Below are 25,208 nucleotides of genomic sequence, written 5' to 3' on the forward strand. Positions count from 1 at the left end.
CTTCAGACAAGTTCCTGATCATCACCATTCATTGTGTATTCTCTGTCAAACCCTGCATCTTTTGATCACTGTACACTTCTGTCCTCTTGAATGATCTGCTTATATGATTAGATACCCTCTGTTTACCATGCATAGACCCCATCATGTTTTTATAACACCAAAGTCAAATCTCCTGTCAGCCTATTTTGCTTCGAGTATAACTCTACGTTTTTCTCCACAACCTTCTAAATGAAATCTGTATCCCTGAAAGCACTCTTACCTCTTTCTTGCACCTATTTCACATTCATTCAAAAGGGCAGTAACTATATTTGGATGAAGTAACCAGATTTTAAAATGTGGCTTCCCCTGGACTGCTATCAATTTAGTCCTCACCTGTATCACCTCTAACTCCCACACATCTACCCTGGCCTCTTCCGCACTTCCCTTAATTTTACCTACCATCCCATCAGCCTCCACATTTTCTGCCACCTTGATCCAACCACAAGATAAAATTCCCTTCCTCTCCTGTGACAGAATATAGATATGTTTTTGGGAGATTAATTGGGACAGGGTTGTTAGTGTAGGTTACATACAAACACTTTAAAACAGATCTTATTTAAAATACTGGAGCTCTGCTAATGCTAGACATGTCAGAGCCACAGAGCCTTTGAAAAAGCTTTGGAAAGTGCCCAAGAGACTTCACTAATGGATTGTTGTTTACAAAAAGGCAATAGATGAAAGGGCTTGTCAGAGTCGCATTCTGTCTGGAGGGGAACTTGCTGTTCTAAGTGGTTTTGCAAGCAGAGTCAAACAGGCTTTTTCTGTGTGTGTGTGTGTGTGTGTGTGTGTGTGTGTGTGTGTGTGAGAGAGAGAGAGAGAGAGAGAGAGAGGGAGAGAGAGAGAGGGAGAGAGAGAAAGACGCACACAGAGATCAGTTCTAGTTTTACAGTCAGCAACAGCAGTTGGCACTGGAACAGGACAAGCTAGCAAGCTTGTGGAAAACCCCACATGGAAGACGGGTTGTGAGTGCTTAGTTCAGCCTGGTTAAAGCCCTTGTGGTTCATGCAAGAGGAGAGGACTGGCTGTCTAACGTTTCACTTGAAATAAGAGAAACAAGAAGTAACTCTGTGGTGACTTGAAAGAAAGAGGTTATCATCTGGAGAACCCTGAGGGGACAGGTTTCTTCGGCACAAGACATTGAAGTGGCTGGGTGTCCAGCATACAACAAATCACTCTCTGAAAGCCGATAAGAACCTTCCTGAGCGGTAACCATTTACCTTTCAAGCACCAAAGCCTGGTGAACTTTATAAATGTTAATTTCTGTGCACAGTATAAGAATTGCCTGCAACCAGTGAACTTGGATGAATGAGAAGTGAGATTGGACTGTGAATCAAAGAATTTTTCTGAACTTACACACATATTACATACATGTGTGCTTGGAATTAGAAGGGGGTTAGGTTAGGTTAGTTAAGTCAATAGTGATAAGTTAAAGTGTGATTCTGTTTCCACGTTTAAAGATAATTAAAAACAACTTTTGTTTAAGTAACCATTTGTCTTGGTGAATATGTATTACTGCTGGGTTTTTGGGACCTCTGGACTTGTAACTAGAGGAGACTGGATGCAGACCGGGATGTTGTTCTGTTCACTGCACAGCAAGGACCTGCCAGTGGCCAACTACTCTAATTCCACAACACCATTGTCCCACTGACATATCTATCTATCCATGGCCACAAACTGAAGCCACCTATAAATTGGAGGAACAAAAGGGCATCTACATCGACCTCCAATTTCAGTTAACCCTTTTCTCTAGACTCCCTATTCCTCTCTCTCCCTTCCTCCAGCCCCTTTCTTTCCTTCTTTCCGAGACCTTCCCTGCTGCTCTCTTCCCCATCTCTTTTCAGTTCCTTTCTCTTCTACCCTCCCACCTGTGTCGTCCTATTACCTCTTAACTGTTAGCCTGTGCTCCTCTCTTCAACTTCCTCTTACAGGCTTGTGAGCCACGAACTTCCCCTGTCAAAACCACGTTGAATGTCCCTATCAGATTATGCCTCGCTAAATGCTTGTAAATCCCATCTCCCTGGATCTTCACCAACAGCCTTCCCACCACTGAAGTAAGACTCATTGGACTATAATTTCCTGGGTTATGTCTACCCCCTTTCTTGGATAGGGGAAACCACATTTGCAGCCCTCCAATCCGGTCCCTAGTGGTGATGTGCAGATCATTGTCAGTAGCTCAGCAATCTCCTCCCTTGCTTCCCACAGTAGCATTGGGTAAATTTCATCTGGTCCTGGTGACTTAATTAACTAATGCTTTAAAAAACCTCCAATACATCCTACTTTTTAATTATTTGACCAATATAAGGAATATAGGACCATAATGAAGGGCAAAGAGGGGTTTTGAGTGGGCTTTGGCAGTCAGTGTAGGGAAAATCCAAAATTACACAAAGAACCAAAGGATCACTAGGGACAGAAATGTGTTTACCACGTCGCAAGATCAGCAGGAGTAGGCGGGAAGGGAGGTAACTGAAGGTAGCCTGAGGCATGTCTGCATCTGTGGTGAAGAGGTGCCAACAGTATTAGATGACATCAAGATGGATAAACTTTCAGGTCCAGACCAGGTGCATTGAGAAAATTGTGGGAAGGCATGAAGGAAATTCTTGGGGCCTTGAGCCACATTCTTAACTCATGTCTGGGGGCATAAGGCAAATGTTATGCCATTATTTGAAAAACAGTCGATTATGACATTCTGGGCAACAGACCTGTTAGTCAGTCTGATATCTGTGGAAGGGCCACTGTTCAGGGGTCTGAGAAATATAATCTGACAACATTTGGATCACCAGGGAAAATCCAGAGAGTCAGCACGGATTTATGCATGGGAAATCATGTCTCACCAACTTGGTACAATTTTTGAAGAGGTGACAAAGAGAGTAGATGAATGCAAGTCAGTTATTTATGTGGGTTTCAGGAAAGCATTTGATGAGGTCCCAAGTGGTAGGTTGGTTTGGAAGTTTATGGCACACGGGGTAGGAAGCCAGCTAGCCAATTGATAGGAGTCACAAAGTAATTGTAGAGGGCAGTGTTTCAGATTGGAGGATTGTGACTGGGAGAGTGCCTCAGGGTTCAGTAGTCTGAACCTTGCTTTTTGTCATAGACTAACATATCATGGAAACAGGCCCTTCAGCTCAACTTGTCCATGCCTATCTGAGAAGTTCCATTTGCCAAATTTTAACCCTTATCCTTCAATAAGTTTCCCATCCATATTCCTGTCCAAATGTCTTTTAAACATTGTAATTGTATCCACTCCACTACCTACTCTGGCAGCTCATTTCATATACTGAGCACTCACTGTCAAAATCTTGCCTCTCTCAAGTTAAAATTATGCTCTCTAGTTTTGGGTTCCACTCTGCAGGGAAAAGACTGTAAACCACCTACTTTATCTTTACCCTTGTGCTTTTTTATACCTCTCTATGATCACCTGTAGCCTCCTGTGTTCAGGGAGAAAAGTCCCAATCTATTCAATCTATCTAGCCAGGAGGATTGACGTATTGCACATGTGGTTCCTTTGTTCCTTTGTTTAAAAATGATTTGAGGAGTAAGTCTAGCAATTATCTAGTGAGAAAGGTTAACTCAGGTGGGAAATTGGGTTAAGGATTGGCAGATGTAGTTCAACTTGGGAGTATATGTTTATGTGCATTAAATCGAAGCAGAGCAGAATTTATTGTTAACAGCATTGCCCTAAAGAGTGTTATGGAGCAGATGGATCTGGACATGCAGATATTTGGAGAATACATTCAATGGAAAAAGAATCTTAAGAAAGAAATCAGAAAAGCTAAAAGGTACGTGGTGGCTATAGCAAGCAGGGTGAAAATAAATCCAAAGGGTTTCTACAAATATGTTAATAGCAAAAGGAGAGTGAAGGATAAAATTGGTCCCTTAGAGAATCAAAGCGGACAACTGTGTGTGGAGCCAAAAGAGATGGGGGAGATCTTGAACAATTTATTTTCTTTGGTATTCACTAAGGAGAAGGGTAAAGAAGGAAAGACTGTAATTATGGAGACTACAGTGATTAAGAAAGAGGAAGTACTGGAGCTTTTGAAGCATATAAAGGTGGATAAGTCTCCAAGTCCCGACGGGACTTTTCTTCAGGTCCTTGAGAGAAGTTAGTGAGGAAATAGTTGAGGCTCTGACAGTGATTTTTCAAATGTCATTAGAGAAGGGTTTTAGTGCAGGAGGATTGACGTATTGCACATGTGGTTCCTTTGTTCCTTTGTTTAAAAATGATTTGAGGAGTAAGCCTAGCAATTATAGGCCTGAAAGTTTGATATATGTGGCAGATAAATACATTAATGATCTGGATGACGGGGTGGTAAATTGGATTAGTAAATATGCAGATGATACTAAAATAGGTGGAATTGAGGATAATGAAGGATTTCAAAGATTGCAGTGGGATTTGGACGGCTTAGAAGAGTGGCCTGAAAGATGGCAGATGGAGTTTAATGCGGATAAGTGTGAAGTGCTTCATTTTGGTAGGAATAATCAAAACAGGACATACATAGTAAATGGGAGGGCATTGAGGAATGCAGTGGAGCAGAAAGATCTAGGAATAATGGTTTATCATTCCCTGAAGTAGGATCTCATGTGGCTAGGGTGGTGAAGAAGGCTTTTGGTATGCTGGCCTTTATAAATCAATGCATAAAATATAGGAGTTGGGAGATGATGTTGAGACTGTTCAAGGCATTGGTGAGGGCAAATTTATAATAATGTGTGCAGTCCAGTCTCCGAATTATAGGAAGAATATCACAAGGTGCAGAGAGGTGCTGATAAGATTTATGAAAATGTTACCTGGGTTTCAGCATCAAGATTACAAAGAAAGTCTTTATTCTTTGGAGGGTAGAAGGTTGAGAGAGGATTTGATAAAGGTATTCAAGAGAGGGATAGATAGAGTTGATGTGGATAGGCTTTTTCCATTGAGAGTAGGAGAGATCGAAATAAGAGGTCATGAGTTAAGAGTTAAGGGGAAAAAGTTTAGAAGTAACATGAGAATGGTGGCTCTGTGGAATGAGATTCCGGGAGTAGTGGTGGTGGCAGGGTCAATTTTGATATTTAAGGAAAAATTGGATAGGTATATGGATGGGAAGGGAATGGAGGGTTATGGGTGGGGTGCAAGTAGGCGAGGCTAGAGGAGAGTACTTAATTTGGTGCGGACTAGAAGGGCCAAAATGGCCTGTTTCTGTGCTGTAAATGTAATATGGTTATATTGTTACATAGCTCTTTAAAAATGGCAGCATTGGTAGCCAGAGTGGTGAGGAGAGTATTTTGGACACTTGCCTTCATCAGTCAGGGCATTGAATGCAAGTGTTGAGGCATCATATTGAAGTTATGTAAGATTTGGTGAGGCCATACTAGGAATATTGTGTGCAATTTTGTTTGCCTAGCTACAGGAAATACTGTAATGAATATTGGGAATGAATTAGTTGTTTACAAAGTTGTTGCCAGGATTCAGGAAATTGAGTTAATGTGAGAGACTGGAAAAAAAACAAGGCCTGTTTCCATACAGCCTAGGCCCTAGGAGTTTGAGAGGGGATCTTATTGCGGTCAAGAAGAGGGCATAGATAAGTTAAACAGTGATATTCTGTTTCCGAGAGTGGGAGAATCCTAGATGAGATGGCAGAACTATAAGGTGAGAGAGAGATGGGATCAGGAAGGAACATGAGGAGACAGTTCTTCATTCAGAGGGTGGACACATGGAATGAGCTGCCAGACAAAGTGGTAGAGGCAAGTATGTTAGTTTTCTTTGAGAAACACTGAGTTAACTACATGGATGGGAAGAGATTAGAGGTGTAAGGGCCCAATTCAGGCAAGTGGGACAAAAGTAGGAGGGCATGCAGGGTCTGTGACCCTGTTTTTGTGCTATGACTCTATGTTAAATCCCCCTGTTACATAACAGAAATGTTTATTTCCAAAATTTCCAATGCAAAATCCTTTGCTTTTATAACATTTAATGTCATAATTTAGACTCTTTATTACATGAAATCCTGAGCCTGGATTTAACATATTTGATATAATTGTTGGTGATTTGAGTTGGATTGGAGTCAGGAACAGGACTGCATTTCAGGGCTCTGCAAATGGTGCAAGTCATGGGTGTGCCATTCAATCCTTGCAGAAAGAGATTACCCCAGTTTGATTACTGTCCTTGGGTGGTGAAGGACAGCAGGAAGATAATCAAACCAAGACTCCATTTTCAATCAGAGAAGCCAAGTATGGGTTTCCAAATTAGACTCTGTACCTCTGACAGATTGGATCTTCACTGCATTTGTCCCCCTCTCTTCCCCACACTCTCGCCCTTCCACGTTGTCAAAGATTTCCACTACCAACAATGTACATTATAATTTAAAGGGTGTACATAGTTTAGCAGCCAGGTAGCCATCATTTGAAATTCCTAGACATACTCTTTTAACCAATGATATAACATGTGCTTTATTATCAGTGCAGATCTTACGGGCACTTTATACAATCCCAAGCCAAGTTCACCACACTCGCATTCGATATCTTGCCCTGTCCAACATGAAAGCCGTAAATACAGTATAGCATTTAATTATGTTTTAAGCCCTATTTTCTTGATATTAGGTTGCACAATTTATGGGTTAAAACAGGCCATTTGACATGCCCATGAATGTCCACCCTTCTGTATTAATCCCATCTCTCAGCACTGACCTTCTAACATTGGTTATATATCTTTATCTTTGCTACATAAAGTACAATGTTTGGCCTGTTGAGTTTCTCCAGCATTGGGTTTTTACTTCAATCGTGGTGTCTGCAGACATTTATGTCTTACTGCTGTAAATGAATCTGCTTTCACTGCTCTCTCAGGCAATGTATTCTTCTTACTTAACATTCTCTACCTGAAAAGGGTCCCCCTCAGATTCCTTTTAAATCTCATCGCTAATTCAAAATCTATGACCTCTAGGCTTGTCTAGCTCTGATATGGGGAAAGATTTACTGTAGTATAGCTTATTTTGGTTTTATACACAGCACTTTTTATACACAGTCCTCTCATTTCAGGGGGCCATAATGTTTGGGACAATTGGCTTCACAGATATCTGTGAATACTTAGAGATGTTAATTGGTGTAGGTATAAGAGAGTTAAGCTTGTTTTTAAGGTTTTGATCACCTTTGGAGTCTGTAGTTGTCATTTTTCAATACAAGGACCAGGGTTGTGCCAATGAAGTCAAAGAAACCAATATGAGGCTTAAAAACAAGAATAAAACTGTAAGAGATATCACCCAAACCTTAAAGTTACCAAAAGCAACCTTTTGGGACGTCATTGGGAAGAAATAGCATATGGGTAAACTCAGTATTCGCAAAGGGTCTGGTATTCCAAGGAAGGCCTCCACTGCTGATGGCAGAATTCTCATCAAAATGATGAAGAAAAATCCCCAAACATATGTCCGACAGATCAATGACTACTTAGTCTCCTCAGAAGACTTAATTAACAGAAATACAAAGGCTACACTGCAAGATACAAACCATGATAAAGGTGGTCTGCTTTGGATCTTGGCAGTTCCTTTATGCCTCCACACTTTGCTCTTGCCATCGCTCTAATAACAGGTTAATCTCGGTCTCATCTGTCCACAAGTCCTTTTTTTCAAGAATTCTTCTAAATACTTCTTGGCAAATTGGTCACCTGGTCTATGCTCGGTTCGGCCAGTGCAGAGGAGGCCACAATTTGAGCACCTGGTCCTGATGTGGGATCTCAACCTGGAATGTCGACTTTCATCTTTTGCCTCCACAGATTTTGCTTGAACATTCTTCCAGCTTTCAGTTCATTCTTTATGTTATCAGCAGTTATATACTGAGTGCACGGTGAAGGGTGAAATATAATTTCTGGGCAAATAATTTTAGCTTTAGCTTTCTATTCCTGTGCAAGTCATCACATTCTTCATTTAGTGGAAATACTTCGCTTTCTTAGAAAGATTTATTTGTAAGCTCTGAGGAAAATATACTCAAAGTTTTGAAAGAACATAAGACTTCCATGGGTTTTAATTATAAGCCTATTTCAATAAAGAACATTGTACCATTATACTCTATCCTCATTTCCAGAGTAATTGGATTATGTATTTGACTAGCTTGAATTTATGTCACAATCCATAGATGATTTACAGAACATTCTAAAGAATGCTCTCATTTAAGTGCCCAAAATGTGCCTCAACTCTTTTAGTAGCTGTGTGAAAACAATAATTCCACTTTCTCCTTGAGTTTGTAATAATCCTAAATCTTTACTTGCAATCAACTACTTAATCTTCACACTGCAACTCATGCAATTTTATCCATCTGAAAATGAGAAGGAAAACAACAACAGAAAATGCATACAGATACATCTGAATTTTATTGTGAATCCTTTGACAAGACAATGAACCTGCATGCTGTTTGCATTTGTAATGGGAAAAATAGATTATGGAAAAAAGAAAAAGGACAAAGAAAATAACCATTTTAAAGGTTGATAGAACTCGAGTGTGAACATACAATTAGTATATGGATATAAAAGATTACCATATCAGAATTTTAAACCATTGGAAGTCACTAATAATTTTTAAATCTCTCAATTTCTCTTTCCAATTTTTTTTCCTTTTACTGGAGAGACTGAAAAGAGTTTAGGTGGAGAAAGCAAAACTCGTCTAAGACTGAAAATATGAGATTTCCATATCCACCTGTAGACTACGCCAACAAGTTCTCAAGGGTAGGTTCATCCACTTAATCAGAAATGTTCTGCAGTTGAGAAGTGTAGTATTTGGGGTTACACAACAGAAGGAATCTTTCATGCCTCCACATTCCCTGATCTTTTTTGGTACCCTCTTTTTCTAAATTATTGATCCAAGTCTTACTTTACTTTTGCTATGGCTTTATTACCATAGCCATCTTCCACAGTTTAGTAACAGTTGAAAATTATACTTCCAACCTCCCTTCAATTCTTCTTGGTGATAATTCAAAATTTAAAACTCATGAATTCATCAAGTTCAACCATAATTTGTAAATATATGAGATAAATCTCCTTTAATCTTATTTGTCACAATAATAAAAAAGTAATATTTAATCTGGTAATTTCTAACTCCAGAGATTATTTAGCAAATCTACACTGTATTCTTTTTATATTTATACATGACAACGCAATGGCACAGCAGGCAGTACAACTCCGATGATCCAAAACCAGATTTTCCAAAATGCTCATTTATCTGAAATTTTTTTAAAAATTCAGATAAATGAGGATATCAGAAACAAATCAAAAATCCTCATTTATCCAAATTTCTTTCTGATCTGAACTGACTGGAGACATTGGGCTGCCGGCAGCAGCAGGGACCTTGGGGTCCCAGGCAAGAGCGGGAACCTTGAGTTCTGGGCAGGTGCAGAACCTCGGTGGGGACGTGACAGTGATCGGCAGAGGCTAGCATTTTTTTTTGGTGAGAATTAAACATTATTTTAATGCTTAAAAAGCCTTTCCTTGTTTTTTTGTTGTTTAAACACTGTTATAAGTGATTTGCTGTTGCTACTGGGCTGTTTTGAAAAACTGACCAGTTCTCCGAAAATAAAATTATCCAACATAGGCCCAGTAATAACTCAGTGCTGAAGCAACACAGTTCAATCTGGACCTCTGTTGCTGTCCGAGTGGATTCTGTATTCTCTGCCTGAGGTCATGCCAGTTTCCTCCCACATCCCAAAATGATGCAAATTGGTAGGTTAATTGACTTCTGCAAATTACTGCTAGTTTTGGTGGATGGTTAAAGAACCAGGGTGAATTGATGAACACGTGTGAGAGAAATAGAAAAATTGGTGAGGGGATGAATCGGGTTGCTTTGGGGTTCCAGCATAGACACGATAGGATGAACAACCTCCTTCATTGTCATAAGAATTTGAGTTCATGAGATCCTACAGAACAGACCTTTTGGCTGACGATGTCCATACTAGCCACCGTCTACTACACCAATCCCACTGACCTGCACTTGTCCTGTTGCCTTTTATGCCTTGGTAATTCAAGTGCTGTCTTGGCATTTAACTATTGTAAGAATACTTATTTCCATGCCCCCCACCCCCACTCAAATATGAGAAAGCACAAGGTTTTGGCAAAAGACAGGAAAACAAGACTAAGTATGGAATGGGATGAAAACAAAAGTTGTAAGCAATAAATAAACATTCTATAATATTTCTTAGCACCATTGCAAAGTTCTGAGACAATTATTTGCCTAGCCAGTCAACTAAGCAATGGGGGAGGTGGGGGAAGGGGTATTATTAATTATTGAAAGAGCAGTGCAATTAATAAATCTTTAAAATCTGTATATGAACCACTGGTAAGCATAGTACAAGCAAGAGTTCAAAGACGTTTCACTGCAAATGATGTCCACAGTGGAGGATACTTATTTCTGAACAGAACAACTTGTACTTAAAAGAACTGCAGAAGTATTCTGATCCATGAAGTTGGTTTCTCTCATCCCAACTTTTCTTCATTTCTCTCTTCTGCACTAGTTGATCCTTTTTCACTAGACTGCTAGTGCAGGTACAATGTGAAAGTAAACGCGAACTTCTGAAGGCCCTGTAGCCTCAAGGATATTAATTGCAGCCCCCCCCCCCCCACTGGTTGTAGTTCATATGGGCTATACAATAAATACTATATTTATGGTAATATTTATGAGGATATTAATGTTCAAATTAGAATAATTTGAACTAGATTCTTCCAACAACAAATATTGTAGTTGGGAAAATTTAAAACAGTCTACCAAACCCTCTCACTAAGCTCATGCTCTTTGCATCAGTTATCAAGTCAATGAAGACTTAAGAGGTAAACACAAAAATCTACAAACGCTGTGATTATAGTTTTCACAAAAATGCTAGAAAACTCAGTACGTCACGCTGTGCTCTATATGGAAAAAAAGATAAAGGTACATAATGAATGTTTCAGGCCTGAGCCCTTTCGAGGGTAAAAACTAAAGCAGGCACCTGAATAAAATCATGTTGGGGGAGGGGGAGAGGAGGGAAGGGCAGAGGAAGGAGCAAAGCAGTGGACAGTGGTAGGAGGGCAGCTGAGGTAATGGGGAGGGGATAGTTCTCTGAATGGAGGGTGGTGGGGGGGGTCACCGGTGGAGGCGACGGTTCCAACCCATGGGTGGGCAGGACTGGGGTTAGCAGCAGAAGAGTTTGGAGCTCTGGACTGTGGGCAGCCGGGGCCAGGGTGGAAGCTCGTGTTGGTCGTGCCCAAATGTAGATGACCGGGGCGACGTCGAAAATTTGCTTTTCTTGTTGGAAATCAAAATGCAGGTGTCAGAAAGCCAATCAGTTCAATTTTTCAGGTAACATTATAGTGGAGAGATAAAATGAGTTGTCTTTTCAGGTCGATGACTATTCAATAGAAGGACCAATGACTTGAAATGACAAGCAGTTTCTTCCTTTACAGGTGCTGCCTGTCCTGTTGAGTATTTCCAGCATTTGCTGTTTTTATCTCTCTTGTTGAAGTCCGGCACTTGTATGGTCTGAATGTAATTGACCATTTCTCAACTCTTGCCTTAATGTATGCCGCATGTATACAAAAAGTAAGGAAACTGCAAATGGAATTGAATGATCATCAGTGAACTTTCCAACTTCTCACCTGATGATAAAGCAAGATGTTGGAAATCCTGTACTGACATCTTTTTCCTGGGATGACTATGACCATGTTTCTCTGTGCAAGATATAACTCCAACCATTGGAGCATTTTCCCCATGATGCACATTGCTTCACTTTTACTAGATCTTACAGATGCCTCCCTTGGTTAGTTGCTGCCTTGATGCTCAAGGCCCTTTCAATTCATCTTTGGAATTTGGTTCCTGATTAAACTTGATTAAATGAGGAGACTTGATGGAGGTCTACAAGATTATGAGAGGCATAGATGGACAGCCAGCACCTGTTTCCCAAGGCACGATCAACAACATCAGAGGACATATGTGCAAAGTTAAGGGAAAGTTTAGGGGAGACATCAGGGGTAACTTTTTACCCAGAGAGCTGTGAATGCCAGAAATGCCTTGCCGAGGATGTTGGTGGAGGCTGAAACATTAGGGGCATTTAAGAGACCCTTAGACAGACACATGGTTGAAAGGAAAATAAAAGGTTGCAGGGTAGGGAGGGTTTAGTACATTTTCAGGAAGGAATATATAGGTTGGCACAATACCATGCTGTATTGTTATATGTTCTAAACAGAGGTTTAATGGGATCTGAGCAGAAATCCAAACTGGACATCATTCAATTCACTACCGGTCATTGAGTGCCACTTGATAGCATTGCCACCAAGACTTTCAAATATATTATTGATGATTTGAATGGAATATAAGCAATTTGTCAGTTTGGATCTTGAGTCAAAGATTTCAGATGCTGAAATCTGCAGCAAAAAAGAAACTGAGGGAGGAATCTAAGATCAACATGTGATATTCCATCTGGGTTATCTTTCTTTCTGGCTAACCGTCCCATAGGATGACGATGGTTCCTTTCAATCAGTTTGTGGGGTTTGATATGAGGATACCCCACTCCTCAGAAAGGAATAGCGTGTGCGTGAATGGATTTAGGTGAGTAGGAATTACACAGGTCCAGGCTCACCCTCTCAACATCCCCTCGTGGATCCAGTGGCATGGTGAGGTCCAAGACGGCTGGGGAAAATTCTGTTACAGTGAATGGCCAGATCAAGCTTCGATGTAAGGGATGCCCTTTCTGTACTTCATGGCATGTGTTTGCCAGATGGCCATTGACCCTACGAGAGGGTTTGTCAGCTCTTTGACAGGTCTTGTTTTTCATCCTGTAGGGTGTCTAGCCACACTCTGCACCAGACAAGCCTGGTAGGGGAGCTGGTTTAGTTGCTGACCACCACATCATGCAACAGGTAGTTACAATGTGTTACATGGTATCAGTAGCCCTCAGGGGTGTGCAACAGGTACCATGTATTGGTAATTGACAACCCAATTGTATGAACATTAAGTTTTTCAATTTTTGGTAATCCTTATCATCTACCTCCTTCCAATCCATCTTTGATTGTCCCATTTTTGTTCCCACACACTTCACTCACTGTATCCCTTCCCTCATCTGAGGATCAATTTGCCCTTCATCTCTCCCTTATTGTTCACAAGATCACCTTTTTTACTTTCCCAATTCCAGCACTGGTAGCCTTTGTGTCTCTGCTTATCACCCTCCTGCCTCTGCTTCCAGCTTCATTCTTCCACCCCCTCTCCATCTCGCTCCCCCCTCTCCAACCTGGATCTAATTGCCTCTTTTATTCCTTGTCTGCTTTCATGTATCATCTCCCTGTCTCCCAACTCCACCCCTTCTCTCCCCCCCCCCCCCCCCCAACTGCCCTCCCTCTGCCAATAGTTTTCATCCCTCCTCGGTTCTCTATCACTTAGCTTTATCTTCTATTTATACTGGCTATCTTCCACCTCCACTCTGTCCTGATACTGGGTGTCTACTTGAAATGTCGACAATTCCTTTCCCACAAAGAAACTGTTCACCTTGTTGCATTCTTCTGCCAGTTTGTTTTCGTACTCATATTGGTTTTGTTCTGTTGGATTGGTCTCAGTACTGGAATACAACCCTTCAGTACAACCATTTGGATGTTATTTGGCCCCTTTGACTTTGTTTTATCTAATTACATCATATAGGGTGAATGCAATTGGCTGACTTCAGGAGAAGGATTTTTTTATACAACACCAAAGAGGGCTGCAAATTTCTCTCTAATCCTCATGTATTGAATCTTGCCTTCACTTAAAAAAAATTATTTAAGTTTCATACATGTATTAATATCCAAATACAAAAATATCCTTCAGATTTATATGAACACTCATAATACGTAGTACATAATATTTTCCCGCATACCTCCCAAACCCTCCCCTAAATAATAATCCCATGATAGAAAAAATAAATATAAGTGAGTAAAAAGAAGAGAATCTGATTAGAACAACTTACAAAAAATTTAATTATTTTTGCCTTTAACCTAAAATATATATATAATCAGCAAGGAACTGAGAAGGATCAAGGCTCAGGAAATCTTTCATAATGTAATACCTACTATAACATAAATATGGGCACCAAATTTTTAAAACATTATAATACCTATTTCTCAAATTATATGTAATTTTTTCAAGAGGCAGCTACGTATTTATCTATTCCTAAATTTGAATCTAATTTCTTGAAGACTGCTATATTTTCCCTTGCAACTGCCAAAGCAATTTTCACAAATTGTGTTTGATATTTATCAAGTTTTAATTCTGGCCTAATTCCAGAAAGATTACCTATCAAAAAAAAAAATTGGATCTTGAGGAAATGTAACTTCTGTAACACTTTCCAAAAATATTGCTAATTCTGTCAAAAAAGTCTCAGTTTTGAACATGACCAAGTAGAGTGGAAAAAAGTACCTATCTCCTGATTAGACCTGAAACATTTGTTTGATAAATCAGACTTCAACCTATTTAATATCTGTGGCATGAGATATAATTGATGCAAAAAATTATATGAACCAATCTATACCTAATCTATTTATTATAGTATCATGGCACAATTCTGACCAGTTTTTCTCTCCAATAGTAAAATTTAAATCAGTTTCCCACCTTTGTCTAGATTTATGAATTACTTGTTTCTATATTCCCTTTTGAAATAAAGAATACATTACTGATATAAACATCTTAGTTAATTTATTAGAAATCAAATTTTCCATTTCAGTCCTTTCAGGTAGTAAAAATGATGGACCCAGTTTATCACGTAAATATGCCTTCATCTGGTAATAACAAAGTATGGTACTGTTTTGAATATCATATTTATGTTTTAATTGATCAAAAGTCATTAATTTCCTCCCTTCAAAGCAATCCATTATTCTTATAATTCCTTTATTAGACCGATGTTTTTAAAAAAATCATTATTTGATGTAAAAGGGATGTTTATTTTGAGTTAATATTTTAGGTATTTGATAATTATTAATTCCCATTTCAACATTTATTTTATTCCATACATTTAACAAGTGTCTCAACAACAGAGAATATATATCTCCAATTATTATCCCATTTATATATAAAACCTTCTGGTATTGTCTCACCTATTTTATCTATCTCTATCTTAATCCATTCTAGTTTTTCTCCCTCATCAAAAAAAGAAGAGAAATTTTATTTGTACTGCATTGTGGTAATTTTTAAAATTTGGAAGCTGCAAACCTCCTAATTCAAATTTCCAAGTCAATTTTTCTAAAGAGACTCTAGCCATTTTACCCTTTCAAAGAAATTTTCTTACATAACTATTAAATTCTTGAATACATTTCTGTGGAATAGGTGCAGGCAATGTTTGAAAAAGGTATTGTATCCTGGGAAAAATATTAATTTTAATACAATTAATTCTATCCAATAAAGTTATAGGAATTCCATCCATCTTTTAAAATCTTCATCTACTTTCTTAAGGACAGAATTATCATTTAATTTAAATATTTTTAATTATTATCTGTTTTTATTCCTAATTATTTTATTCAATTTAAAGGCCACTTAAATTGAGTATCTCTTTTACATTGTGTATAATCACCTGAAGTAAGAGGTATAATCTTGCTTTGGTCCCAATTTACTTTTAACCAAATATTGATCTATATTCTTTCAATTTTAAATATAATTTATGTAATAAAGTTTCTGATTGTGTCAAGTACATCATCACATCATCTACAAATAAACGAATCTTGTATTCTTCTCCATCAGATCTAATCAATTCCACCAAAGGTTCAATTGCCAAAATAAATAATGCTGGTGATAATAGACACCCTTATCTGCCAGATCTACTTAATTGAAAAAAAATCAGAAACTTGCCTATTTGTCACCATTTAGCTCTTGGTCCATTATACAAGGCTTTAATTTAATTAATAAACATCTGTCCTAGTCCAAATTTAGCAAGTACCTTAAAGAAAAAAAAATGCCATTCTAATCTATCAAAAGCCCTTTCCACATCTAGTGTAACTACTACACTCAAATGATCTCTTTTCTGTGTTAAATGAATTATACTCATCAATCTAGTCACGTTGTCTACGGATTTTCTATTTTTAACAAATCCAATGTGGTCCACATTTAATAATTTCAGAAAAAATTTTGATAATCTATTTGCTAACATTTTTACAACTATTTTATAATCCACATTTAACAAAGATAAAGGTCTATACGAAGATGGACTTAAAGGATCTCTATCTTTTAAAAAAAATACTGTTATCATTTCTATTTTAAAAGAGTCCAGCAATGTATGAATTTTTCCTGCCTGAGTTAATACTTCCATAAACCAAGGAATTAATAAATCTTTAAACTCTTTGTAAAATTCAGCTGGAAATCCATCTTCTCCCAGAGATTTATTACTCTGTGAAGAACTTAAAGCATTTTTAACCTCTGTCACTGTAAAAGATGTATTTCAATCTCTTTGTTCATCTAAATTTAATTTAGGTAAATTAACTTGAGAAAAAAAAATATCTATTTTATTATAATTTTTCAAAGATTAAGATTTATCTAAATTTGAGTAAAATTGTTTAAAATATTATTAATTTCTTGAATCTTGCCTTCATTGAGGATGGGAAATTATTCAATTAGCTATGAAAGTATTCATATATAAAAAAGGCAGCTTTGATCTGATCCACAGGTTGTGCAATTGCTTAGTTCTGATGCATGTACTTTTGTGGATGAACCTTTTCAGATGGGATCTCACCTTTTGGTAAGCTTGGCAATGCTCCATGCTTGTCCTTCTGCACATTCTGTGATGGGAGAAGGGGGAAAATCTACTGGCTTGATAATAATCGTACCATGAAGGTATATGCCAGGCCATGGTGTTACATTTCCAGTGGTGTCCATCTCCAGTGTCATGGATGCCCAATTTTGAGCAACCACTTGGATATGTTCCATAACTATTGTATTTAGTTTGATCATGGTCCCTTTCAATGATTATACACTGAAACCCTGATTTTACATGCCCCTGATTTAAAGCAAATGCGGATATAATGCGATCAGCCTGTGCCTTCTGCCTAGCACCTGAAGTACACCGGTTGGCCCTCAGCCACCGACACCTGCTGCGGTAACCACACCTAGATCCAGGGATTGTGCCAGGCCAGTAAGTGGTACAGCGCAGAGAGCTGAAAGCGGAGCTGATCCGCAGCAGCCAGTGCAGGCGGCAGTTGTTGTCCAGGTGCAGCATGGTCAGCATGTGCTCCGGTGGCAGTACACTCTTTTCCAGCGTGGCCAGCACATGGCCAACACCCTCAGCTTGTACAGCTGCTGAAGGTTCTGCTCCTACAGGGAGCTGAAGCCCAGGTAATGTAGCAGGAGTGTGGCAGGCTGTGCAGGTAGAACTGGGATTCGGCCGAAATGGAGGTGAGGCAGGTGGAAAAAGTTGCCGAAAGCACCTGATTCTATGCCGCTGCTGATGTTCCCGCTGCATATGCAAGTAATCCCGATTTAGCGCGACCCTGCTTTTGTCACAATGACCCAAATGATCGCATTACAACAGGGTTTCACTGTATATGGAAATGGAACCTTATCACTCCTCCAGTGCTATCATGATGAGGTATGTCAGCAATAATGAGAAAGGTTGAAGATGAGATCATAGTAATATACTTTGTGTTCAATCACCACCTGCTTTGGCCCAATCTGGCAGCCATGTCTTTTCAAATCCATGAGCTTTGGTTGCACCATGACTTGATGGGCATTGAAATTTTCCACTCAAAATGCACTTTGTCCAAGCAATGATTCATAAATTGATAGTGAGGAAGGTAGTCTTTGGGGATAGAATGATGCTCATTTTTGGAGGGTGGGAGCACCAGGGGAAAACTCATCCATGGAGACAATGTTCAAACTCCTTACAGACAAGGCTGGATTCGAAACCATGTTACATGACAATAAATTGGATCTTGAATCAAAATGCAAAGGCATAGGTTTAACATAAGCACTACGAAGGAGATTAGATTGATTTTCTTTTCATCCAGTACACCTTTTCCATCCAAAGCTTATATCTTTGACCCACTATCATCAAGAAGGTGGTATAGGAGCATCAAAATCAGGTCTGCCAGGCTGGGAGGCAGATTCTTCCCGAAGCCAGGTTAGTGTTGTGCTAACCGCTACACTAACTGTGCCTCCCAGGTTCAGTTCCTTGAAGTCAAATGTGTAGGAAGAAAGAAACCCTGCGAATAAATTCATATTCTAACCACATCATTGTTTGTGAGTTAATATGCATGGAAACAAAATACACTTACCCATTCCAGTACCAGCTGGAGCAATCTCACGGGAGAAGAGTTCTAGGGCCTTCTTCTGCATGTGATGAACTGCCAACCAAATTACAGCTTCCCGAGGGCTCTGTATAAGCAAACCATGTCAGTTATAGAGTGATTCTCTATGAGATCTTCTCTGCAATGGCAAAGCCAAAATCTGTTTTGGTTACTGCTTTCCAAACACTTTTTAAATGGTAGCTCTTAATTTTTTTTAAACGAATTGGTTTATCTTTTTTTTAATCAATTACTTATTGTAATTAAAAATCATTTAAAACAGAAAATATGAGAACATTTTTTTTTAAATGGGAATGATTTGGCTAAACTTAATTCCATCATTAAAAGAGTGATTTACAAAATGTTAAAAGGTTATCAAATCCTTCACTGCAACATCAGGAAGAGATTCAAATTATGATAATGATGGACATACACTTAGATATGTTAAAAATCAAAAATAATTAGAGTTGGGTGCAATCAGATAGACATTTAACCTGGGCTGCTGGTACATTTTAAAAGCATTACAAATTTCAACTTCACCAGAGTAAATGGAACGTCATTTTGGAAACTGATTGCAATACACAGCCACTAATACGCTGTATATTGTGCATTTGGTGCTTGCATTTAAAGTCATATTGCTAACTCACTGTTTTTATATCTGACTTCTGGTTCATAAAGTAATTCCACTTACACAAGTTCTTTTTGCAGCCTGCTCTCCATAGCTTTCATCAGATCCCAGAACTTGTATATTAACTGACCTGAAGTCATCGAGGCCAACTTCCTTGAATATACGTTGCATCCTTAGTGAATAAAAAAAAACAGGCTGGAAGACAGTCAAAATAGTAAAGATGACACATCATATTTCTTTAAGATCTGTAGCGCTGTACTCTTCTTTGGCTTGGCTTCGCGGACGAAGATTTATGGAGGGGGTAAAAGTCCACGTCAGCTGCAGGCTCGTTTGTGGCTGACAAGTCCGATGCGGGACAGGCAGACACGGTTGCAGCGGCTGCAGGGGAAAATTGGTTGGTTGGGGTTGGGTGTTGGGTTTTTCCTCCTTTGCCTTTTGTCAGTGAGGTGGACTCTGCGGTCTTCTTCAAAGGAGGTTGCTGCCCGCCAAACTGTGAGGCGCCAAGATGCACGGTTTGAGGCGTTATCAGCCCACTGGCGCTGTACTACTAAGTAGAAATATGACAGAGGTTGCTACTTGGTACATTGCAGCAGCCATGCAAAGTGCAGGTCCATTGAAGTAAATGGAACCACATTTGGTGAAATCATTAAGGCCACACATGAGTTTTCATGAAGATTAAGATTTTTAGTGCTTGGGACAACAGGCTACTTCATGTTACTGTGTTTATTGCCAGCAACTATCAGTTATCTTTTAGCTCCCTCAAATGGGCCCCTCTCAGAAATTTCATACAGCTGAAATTGCCTCTCATCTCCCAAAGGCACCTTTTATTATTACCTAATAATGCATTAAAAATGTAATACACATGATATATGAGGAGCAAGGGAAGCTAAAAAGATACTGAATATCCATGGATTTGCCTCCAACACTCCTGCAGACTCCAATAAAACCATCAGCATCCTGAACTCCAGAACCAAGCTTCTGATACAATCAGGAAGTCTTCAGCGCCCAAAGCCCTTCTTGCCCTCAACCCCTCTCGAATCCCTGGTTTGATACCTAATTCCAAGCAGTCTGCAATCTGTGTGGGTCCTAATCCTCAGTGATCGATTTGATCCCTCCCTTTTCCTACTCAACACCCATATGTACTTCCAGAGACTGACAACTCCCAACTTCCGATCCTGCCTGCACCCTTCTTGAAGAAGGTATCTTCTTTCTTTCAGATCCCAAACCCCCTTCCTTATTTTCTCCTGTCAAAAAGCATCTTTCTCAGCGCACTGCCCCCCTCACCAAATCATCTCTCAGCTCCTTTCCCTTCTATCTCTGGCAAACCTATGCTCATTCCCTTCCCCTCTCTCACCCCCATTCAACCTTCTTAGTTGGGTGAATGCTGACATTTTGGCATTCTTGATGAAGAGCTGAGGCTCATAAAGTCACCTACCTATTGCTTTCATGGACCTGCTGAGTTGCTCCAGCACTTTTATGCTCATTATTCTCCACCTCCAATACATTTCTCTTCCCATTTCCCCCTTTGTCACTCTCCTTCCTCTATCTTCTCCCTTCTTTCATCTCTCCCATCTCGTTTCCAAGCATCATTTGCTCCCTCCCTCCTTTTTTATCAGGTTTCCAAACACTGACCCTAGTCCTGGGTGCATAAGTAGATTTAAACAAGCAAATCTGCAGATGTTAGGTCGAGTTCAATACACCTGCAAATCACCTACTCCTGTGATCACAAGAAATATTATACTTCTGCCCACACCTCCTCCTTCACCACCATTTAGGACCTCAAACAGTCCTTCCAAGTAAAGCAACTTTTCACTTGTGTATCTGCATGGGTCACCTACTGCATCGGGTACTCCCGTCGTGGCCTTCTGTCTATGGAGAGACTGCATGTTTCATTGAGCACCTTCGCTCTGTCTGATGCAAATAGCAAGAACCTCGCACTGGGCAACCATCTTAATTCTGCACATTATTCCAACACCAAAATATATGCCTTATGCACTGCCAAAGTGAAGGTAATTGCAAACTGGAGAAACAACACCTTATATTCAGTCTGGAGACTGTCAACCAGAGGCTATTAACACCGACTTCTCCCATTTCCATTAAACCCCTCCCCTGAGTCTCTCTTGGTGTTGGAATGTTGTGTAGAATTAAAATAGTTGGCCACTGGTAGGTCCCTATTATTGCAGGGGACAGAGCAAAGGTGCTCAATGCAGCAATCTCCCAATTTGCACCCAGTCTCTCCGATGTAGAGGAAACCACAATGGGATGCAGTAGATGACCCCTGCAGATTCACATTGCTTCACTTGGAAAGACTCTTTGGGACCCCAAATGATGGTGAGGGAGATAGGGACCATAGGGGCAATTAGCAGGGATCATTTACTGCATCCAGGATAGAAGAGAGTGGAGGGCATGTATACCAAGGGGGTGGAGAAGTTAAGATGATTAATATCTCAATGCCAGTGGGAAATTAAAAAAAATCGAGAGTGGTCAAAAGGCCAGAACAGGGTGTCCAAAAGGAGGAAGAAGGCTTAAGGTGGGAGAAGGGGTCTTCAGTGGGTGGGTGGAGAATCCTGGTTGAAGAAGTAGGCATGAAGTCGGAGATGATGGAAGAAGAATTTGGCATTGCTGTCTATGCAGAACTTGTTGAGATGTGGATGAAGGGGGACAAAGGTGTGAGCCTTTACTGAGGACAGAACATTCAGTCTCAGAGAGGGAAAGGTTGCAGTGGAAAGTAAAGACCCGGCAGGGGTTAGAGGGGGGTGGAGGATCAAAGTGGGGGATGGTAGGAAGTTGAAGGTTGAAGGGTCAGTGGGGGAAAGTGGAGTGTTGGAGAGGTTAGAGATGGGAGTGGGGGGTTGCAGAAATCAGATGGGGTGGAGCAGGGCTGGAGGGGGTTCAGAGGGGAGTTGAGGAGAGACGAGGCTCAGTGGGGTAGGTGGGTGGGGAGCTGGGAGCTCAAAGGGGTAGATGGGAGTAAGGAGGAAGGAGAATAGGGAAGGTAAAGAGTGGTAATGATGGGCGGAAAGAGTTGGATCCAATGAAGGGATCCAAGGTACCAGCCTGGAGAAGGCCGAAATCGGGGAGAGAACTCTCGATGGAATAAGTGACTATGCCAAAACAGGGGTTGTCAGGACTTGGGTAAGTATTTGCGTCGCAAGTACTGGTCCAGTGGGAGTCAGAGACGTTGTGGGTTCTGTCCTGTGGGTGGCCAGGGCAGGGGTGGAAAGTCATGTCAGAGGTCTCTCGAGAGGCAAGCTTCCAAACTTTGATGGATACCAGAAAAGTTAAGAATCGGTGGTAGAACTCGTGGATCTGGCTGAGGATGAAGTGGGGAAGATGGGGCCAGGTAACAGAGAGATCAATAACAACTGGAGCACTGTAGAAAGAAGGATTCTAAGGAGAGTCTGGGAAAGGGAGAGAGACCTGGAAGATAAAGAGGTAAACAGATTAAGGAGACTGGGAGAAAGAGGCAGCTTTGGAAGAGGGGCATGTTATGAGAGATAAGGAACGGAGAGGGAGAGGGGCCATGGGGCAGTGGAGATGGTGGATCAAAAAAGGAGTGGAGGGAAGAGAAGGATGGCAAAGGAGAGTGAGGGGATATAAAGAGGAAGCACTGGTAAGAGAGTGACCTTACAGAAGAAGACTGGATTGAGAGTACTGTGGTAGTCGGGGCAAAAGAACAGGAAAGGAATTGGTGTAGATAGGTGAAGAGGAGAAGTGCTATAAGTGAGGTCAGAGAGAGGGGAGGGGGAACAGGGAGAGAGGAAAGAGAAAGGGGGTTCTGACATGTAGGAGAGATGAGGGAGATTGGAGAGAGAAAGAGAAAGCATAAAGTGAGGTGGGGGGGAGCTAAGATAAAGATAGTTTAGCATGCAGAGAGGTCCAGATCATTTTAATTCTTCTAATGCACAGACCTCTTTAAAATGCTTTCTGCTGTTCTTCTACCCTTCTGCACAGACCGACATCCTGCCACTGGACACACGGCTGTTGCTCGGTACCCATCTAAATACGTAGCACAAATCTAAAAAAAATGTAGAGTACAAGGGAATTTCAGGAACAAAGTCAAATGCTAATGGTTCACATGTTGTGTGCAACAGGCTTCACATCACTTCAACTTAAAACTGAGGACAGTAATGGAGAGAGAAGAAATGGACACTCGCACAATGTTATTCTCGTGCTGGAAAATTTCAAGTGCTGCACACTAGTAATTCTATCAGTGGGATCAATGTCCATTCTCTCCACATGTGATTACGTTACACCATTTCACTCCCTCACCTGTGCACAGTTAAAGATCACAATTCACTGAAGTTTATTTTTCAAATGCGTGCTTGGTTTAATTGGAATAACCTACCTCAGATGAAGTAAATTTGGGCTGCACTCCAAATCTATAATTTAAAAAACATATAATCCCAGCTAATATTTCTCAGCAGTATTTAGATTTTTCCAAGCACCAAATAAGTGTTACACATTTTAAGATCATTTTGGGGCGCGTGCAGTGGGTGGGGAAGGGTTAATTGGGCTAGCGGAACGATTCAGATCGTGAAGTGGGTGGGGTTGGGGCAGAGAACACATCGAGATTATTTCTTATTTAAGAGGATAGAAAAATCAACCAAAAGCCTTGTATCAGGAGGGTGCATGGGCTGAGTTTGTCTGTGGATAGAGAGTTATGGGTTAGGGAGGGTTTAGCATTTTTTTTAAGGAAGGAATATATGGGTTGGCACAACCTTGATACTGTGCTGTATCGTTCTATGGAGGATGGGTATGGGAGCTGTCAGAGGAATGTGGCTGAGGATTGGAGACATCAGTGAGGTCTAGGGCTTAGAGATGGAGTCACCCATCAGCAGATCGTGGAATCAGCAGTTCATTGTTGTTGCTGGTGGATGGGGCTGGTTAAAGGCAAGTTAGGAACTTGTGTGACAGGGCCCTCAGTTCAGCACTATATTCAGAAGGACTAATTGCCCAATAACAATGGTCACTCCTGGGAACGTGGTCCAAGTTCCCAACAGTGTTCTGGAGGTCATCCCATGCAGACATGGAAATCATGCGATGGGTACAAAGATAACTTGTATCTCAAAGTACTTGTTGTGGAATGACAGAAACAAAAATCAATCATAAATTGTGTAACTCTGACAAACACAGGAGTTGTGATTGATTTTTTTGACAGTCATCTTTCAGATAACACAATAAAGCCTGATCCCATAATAAATGCTTATAAATCTTATACAGAAGCATCCTTTCCAATGGTTTCCCTATTATTGATGTGATTTGCAGGCTTATCATTTCCCAAATTATCCTTTTTCCCTTGAACAAAAGTACAAGATCTCTCCAGTCCCCCAGGACCTCTCTTGTCGCTAGTGACCTGGATGACAATGTAGCATGGTTAGTATGTTTGCGGATGATACCATAATTGGTGGTATAGTGAACAGTAAATAAGGTTACTAGAGATTCCAGCAGGTGGAAGAAATGATGAACTAGGAAAGTGGGCCAAGGAAATGACAGATGGAATTTAACTCAGGGAAATGTGGAATGTTGCACTTTGGTGGGTTAAACCAGGGTAGGACTTACAGGATGAGTGGTAGACCGCTGTGGAGAGTTGTAGATCAGACACTTTGGAGTACGGGTACATACTTTCATGAAAGTGATGTCGCAGGTTGAGAGGGTGGTGGGGTGCCTTCATTGGTCAGGGCATTGAGTACAGTAGGGCAGTGGTCATGTAGCAACTGTACAGGATAATTAATTTTAATAATATAGGAAATATATAATTAAGATGGAAAGGGTGCAGAAAAGATTCAGGTTGCCAGTACTGGAAGTCTTGATTGGCTGTGACTTTTCTCACTGATGCATGAGAGGCTAAGGGGGACCCCAGAGGCTTATTAAAATTTGAATGGGTTAACAAGAAAACAGACCAAGTGAATGCTAAAATGAAAGGGCATAGAGTTAAGGTGAGATGGGAAGGAATTAAAAGGGACCAGACGGTAAACTTTTTCCACAGAGAGCGTGGTTGATATTATGGAATGAACTGCCAGAGGAAGTTGTAAAGTGACGATAATTGTTACAAAGGACGTTTAGACAGGTACATGTATACGAAAGGCTGAGAGGGAGAAGTGGTGAATACAGGTAAATGGAACTAGCTTGGTCTGCATGGAAAAGTTAGACCAAAAATCCTGTTTTCATGCTGTAGAACTCTGAAAAAGAGTGATGAGCAAAAATGGCTAATGCTCTACAACTGGACTGCAATAGATGAAGAACGTTGTTCCTCAAGATTAATTTAGATTTCACTGAACACGATGACACACAGAATCGGAATCGGATGGTGAATTAAAGTAGTGAGCAACAGCAAGA

General features: G+C 40.3%; 1 protein-coding gene across 3 annotated transcripts in view; it reads right to left on the reverse strand.

The window, feature by feature from the left end:
* Positions 1-25,208, reverse strand: part of lratb.1 (lecithin retinol acyltransferase b, tandem duplicate 1) — a 212,554-nt gene that overhangs the window by 108,153 nt on the left and 79,193 nt on the right. For all 3 annotated transcript variants that reach the window (XM_069926674.1, XM_069926673.1, XM_069926675.1), the window contains exons 11-13: positions 22,781-22,887; positions 18,933-19,041; positions 18,233-18,332 (exon numbers count right to left, since the gene is read on the reverse strand). In XM_069926674.1, coding sequence (XP_069782775.1) covers positions 18,233-18,332; positions 18,933-19,041; positions 22,781-22,887 — 316 coding nt within the window. The remainder of the gene's footprint in view (positions 1-18,232; positions 18,333-18,932; positions 19,042-22,780; positions 22,888-25,208) is intronic.

Source organism: Narcine bancroftii, chromosome 3, assembly GCF_036971445.1.
Source record: "Narcine bancroftii isolate sNarBan1 chromosome 3, sNarBan1.hap1, whole genome shotgun sequence".
NCBI classification, from domain to species: domain Eukaryota; kingdom Metazoa; phylum Chordata; class Chondrichthyes; order Torpediniformes; family Narcinidae; genus Narcine; species Narcine bancroftii.